The sequence below is a fragment of the Sinocyclocheilus rhinocerous genome, unplaced genomic scaffold (genome assembly GCF_001515625.1).
Source record: "Sinocyclocheilus rhinocerous isolate Xijiao unplaced genomic scaffold, SAMN03320098_v1.1 scaffold56, whole genome shotgun sequence".
In the NCBI taxonomy this organism is placed as follows: domain Eukaryota; kingdom Metazoa; phylum Chordata; class Actinopteri; order Cypriniformes; family Cyprinidae; genus Sinocyclocheilus; species Sinocyclocheilus rhinocerous.
In genome coordinates this window covers 260,479-261,717 of record NW_015649227.1, presented here as the reverse complement: position 1 = coordinate 261,717, position 1,239 = coordinate 260,479, and the positions used below count along the sequence as shown (strand labels likewise).

General features: G+C 38.9%; 1 protein-coding gene across 3 annotated transcripts in view; it reads left to right on the top strand.

The window, feature by feature from the left end:
* The window catches only part of LOC107710408 (transcription factor RFX3), a 24,201-nt gene that overhangs the window by 17,700 nt on the left and 5,262 nt on the right, over window positions 1–1,239 (top strand). For all 3 annotated transcript variants that reach the window (XM_016515177.1, XM_016515175.1, XM_016515176.1), the window contains 2 exons: window positions 438–535; window positions 652–801. In XM_016515177.1, the coding sequence (XP_016370663.1) occupies window positions 438–535; window positions 652–801 (248 nt within the window). The remainder of the gene's footprint in view (window positions 1–437; window positions 536–651; window positions 802–1,239) is intronic.

The window sequence follows — 1,239 nt, the reverse complement described above, 5'->3', positions numbered from 1 at the left end:
CTACATTGTTTGGTGGAAGAATACTGTTTTTATTAATATCATTACACTTTATTTGCTCCGTTTTATTTTGTGAAACCTTACTACGTATATGGAATAACCGTTTTATAAAAGCAATAATCCCCGTGAAGCCGTGGTTTACAGTGAATTTATAACAGCTAAGGAGCGTTGTTAGAACCCCCTTAGCTGTTATAAATTCACTGTAAACCACGGCTTCTTGGGGCTTATTGCTTTATTAAACACTAGCCTATTATTGCACCAAATGACAAATACTAATGGTAAACACTTAGTCTGATAACACCTTTGTATAATTGGCTGGTTCTCACCAGGTTAGACTTTGTTGCTAGTCTATAATCTAGCTCTGAGATTGTCCCTCTTGTGGAATTTTCCGGGTAATATCAAATGCCTATTCTGTGTAAATCTAAATCTGCGTTCGACAGGTGCCTTGACTCAAGCCATCCGTAATTTTGCCAAAAACCTTGAGGGCTGGCTCACCAACGCCATGAGCAGCATCCCCCAGAGGATGATCCAGACCAAGGTAAGAGCGCAGAGGGTTACCAGCTGTTTTATTGCATTCCCACAGTCTACACAAGTTGATAATAAACACCTTTGTCCGCCATAGAAATCCCAAAGAGTTCATCCTTTGTTTGGCAGGTTTCCGCTGTTAGTGCCTTCGCTCAGACGCTCCGCAGATACACGTCTCTGAATCATCTGGCGCAGGCGGCTCGTGCAGTGCTGCAGAACACCTCCCAGATCAACCAGATGCTCAGCGATCTCAACCGGGTTGACTTTGCCAATGTGCAGGTTTGTTGTGCGCTTTGTGGCATCCATTCTTAACAGAAAAAGCTGGCCATTTGGGGGCGGGTATTAAAAATAAAGATAATTTAATCATAAAATTACTATTGTTTTGCATTAATAGGTGCAGTTACTAATAATATTACACGTTTATTTCTTGGTAATACAGTAAAGCACTGAGCTTGTGTTGGGAAGCATGCAAAATTTACTTTATTAACAACAGTAACGTGCATTTTTTATAAGAAAAATTTATATATTCTACTCTTATTAAATGTGCTGTTATTCTTATATAATATTATACTGAACTGACCGACAACTTCAGTGATTATAAAAGGAGCGCTCTACTTGCTTTGTGTGATTCGGTCGCAAATTGAAGAAAAGTTTGTTTTTCAAGGCACTTTGTGACTTTTCTTACTTCATACACACACAAAAAAAAAAAAAAGCACT